The 2,500-nt window shown below is 26.8% G+C and overlaps 1 protein-coding gene across 2 annotated transcripts in view; it reads right to left on the reverse strand.

Moving 5' to 3' along the window:
• Positions 1 to 312, reverse strand: part of LOC138859096 (uncharacterized) — a 961-nt gene extending 649 nt beyond the window's left edge. For both annotated transcript variants that reach the window (XM_070140392.1, XM_070140391.1), the window contains exon 1: positions 252 to 312. In XM_070140392.1, the coding sequence (XP_069996493.1) occupies positions 252 to 269 (18 nt within the window). In that variant the 5' untranslated portion in view covers positions 270 to 312. The remainder of the gene's footprint in view (positions 1 to 251) is intronic.
• Between the last annotated feature and the right edge of the window lie 2,188 nt (positions 313 to 2,500).

A 2,500-nucleotide genomic window follows, 5' to 3' on the forward strand; every position in this document is an offset into this window, starting at 1 on the left:
TTCCAAAGATAGAACTAGCTTTCTAATCTCATTCCCATATTAACATGGGTATTATTTTTATTCAGTTCCAGAACCAATAAAAAAGGTGCACATTCTGCCTATCACGCGTAATTTCTTAAATATCAATGCAAATTCCTTTCCTTAGAGTACAGAACACACAGCAAACACTCTTGGATGTGTATTTCTCACGCAAACTTATCACAGTTTACACACAAATTACGTGAGAACACTATCAATCTAAAAGAGCTTACCAGAGCACTCAGAGCCATATTGATTTTCCTTTTGCTGTTGCAGATGAGGAGGAAGAAAATAAATTGTATCGCTCTTCGCCTTTTCCGAGTATATAAAGCTCACCTTCCACAAGGACTCCCGAGGACTGAGTTGCCAGTTTGTTCTTTCTTTCCCTCCGCTCTTTCTATCTCCTCCTTCCTTCTTACACTCTCACACGCTCATGCTCACGGCCGTAGTTCTATTTGTTTATAAATCTTTATCTTTATTTATCATACTGTTTGTCTACATCCATATCCACTCATCTACGGTACATCTACAATACATTTCAAATATCTTTATTATATATGCAATGTCCATATATTTTATGCATATCTAGAAAAGAACACTCCAAACCACTTTTTAGACATTTTGTTTCTTTATATTCGTATACTCCTGGTTAATAATTCCTTCCGTCTGCCAAAATCTGCCTTTTCTTCCATCACAATTCTTTCACAATGTTGAGTAATATTTTTAAAATACTCCAATTTGTCTATATTAAAAACACTTTCGTCTACACATTATCCCCTTTATAAAATATAATATATATTATTTTTTCATTTTTTTAGATAAATAAATAAATAAATAAAATTTATCCTTTACATTATTCTTTATAAAATATAATAATAAATAAATAATAAATAATAATGAATTTACACCTCCATTGGCCGGAATTCTATGGGCTTATGTATTTTTTTCTTTTCTTTTTGTTCGTATTACTAGTCTGCTTCCACATCCATCGTCTGAGATTTTCCTCAACTGAAAGGTCAGAGTTTAGAGATTATGAGAGAAAACTAGCACTCATCTACAATCAATCACGTATTTGTATTAATTAAGACTAATATGATGAGTGTGTGTGTATACGTATATGTCGATTTATATTATATATATATATATATATATATATATATATATATATATATATATATATATATATATATATATATATATATATATATATATATATATATATATATATATATATATATATATATATATATATATAAATATATATATATATATATATATATATATATATATATATATATATATTTATATATTTACATATAAATGTATATATATGCACATATATCTATACATACAGACACACACACATATATATACGTACACACTCACACATACACATATGTATACATATGAGCACACACACACACACACGCACACACACACACACACACACACACACACACACACACACACACACACACACACACACACATATATATATATATATATATATATATATATATATATATATATATAAATATATATATATACATGTATGTATATATATGAGTACACACGCTCTCACACACATATAATGAAAATGTATATAGATGCATAGATAGGTAAATATAGTTACACATATAAGTGTGTATACTTATATACAAATATATGTTTATGTATATATATAGATATATATAGATAGATACACATATATGTATGCATACATATATACATATATATGTATATATATTATATATATATATATATATATATATATATATATATATATATATATACATATATATACATTAAATGTATATATGTATATATGTATATCTATCTATCTATCTCCATATAGGTGTATGTGTGTGTGCCCAAGCTCCTTTTTTTATGTTAACCCTCAATTTACAAATGCACAGTTCATGATATAGCGATAAAAATGATAGGGGCTTCAGGAATTTAAAAAAAAGCTTTTTATTAAGAACTTATAATTCAATTTATCGGTCTTCTGAATCTATGAAGTCCATCTTATTTTCAATGTGATCACATACATATCCATTGCGAATATATGATTTATTTTTTCATAAATTTTATTTATACATTTTCATGATTCTTACATATTTTTTCTTTATCTTATCCTATACTATTCATCCACATCTATCCCATATATATACATGCTTATACGTATGTATGTGTAGGTTTCATGTCAAAGAAGTTACTTTTTCAGGTAATGTTTTTTGTTATCCGATCATATTTAATTCCTATTTGTGTTTAGATTGTCATTTTGTTTATATTATTATTATTATTATATATATGTCGCTGTCCTTATGAACATTATCCTCGTTTGCTACTATTATTTATACCGTTACTACTACTATTTCAATCACCATAATGATGCTCACCGCGTCATCCTTGTCATCGTCATTGTAATCGTTGTAAAATTGATTTTCTCATCTGATTCACTTTTTAATTCGTCGTAACAGTC

This window comes from Penaeus vannamei, chromosome 26, assembly GCF_042767895.1.
Source record: "Penaeus vannamei isolate JL-2024 chromosome 26, ASM4276789v1, whole genome shotgun sequence".
NCBI classification, from domain to species: Eukaryota; Metazoa; Arthropoda; class Malacostraca; order Decapoda; family Penaeidae; genus Penaeus; species Penaeus vannamei.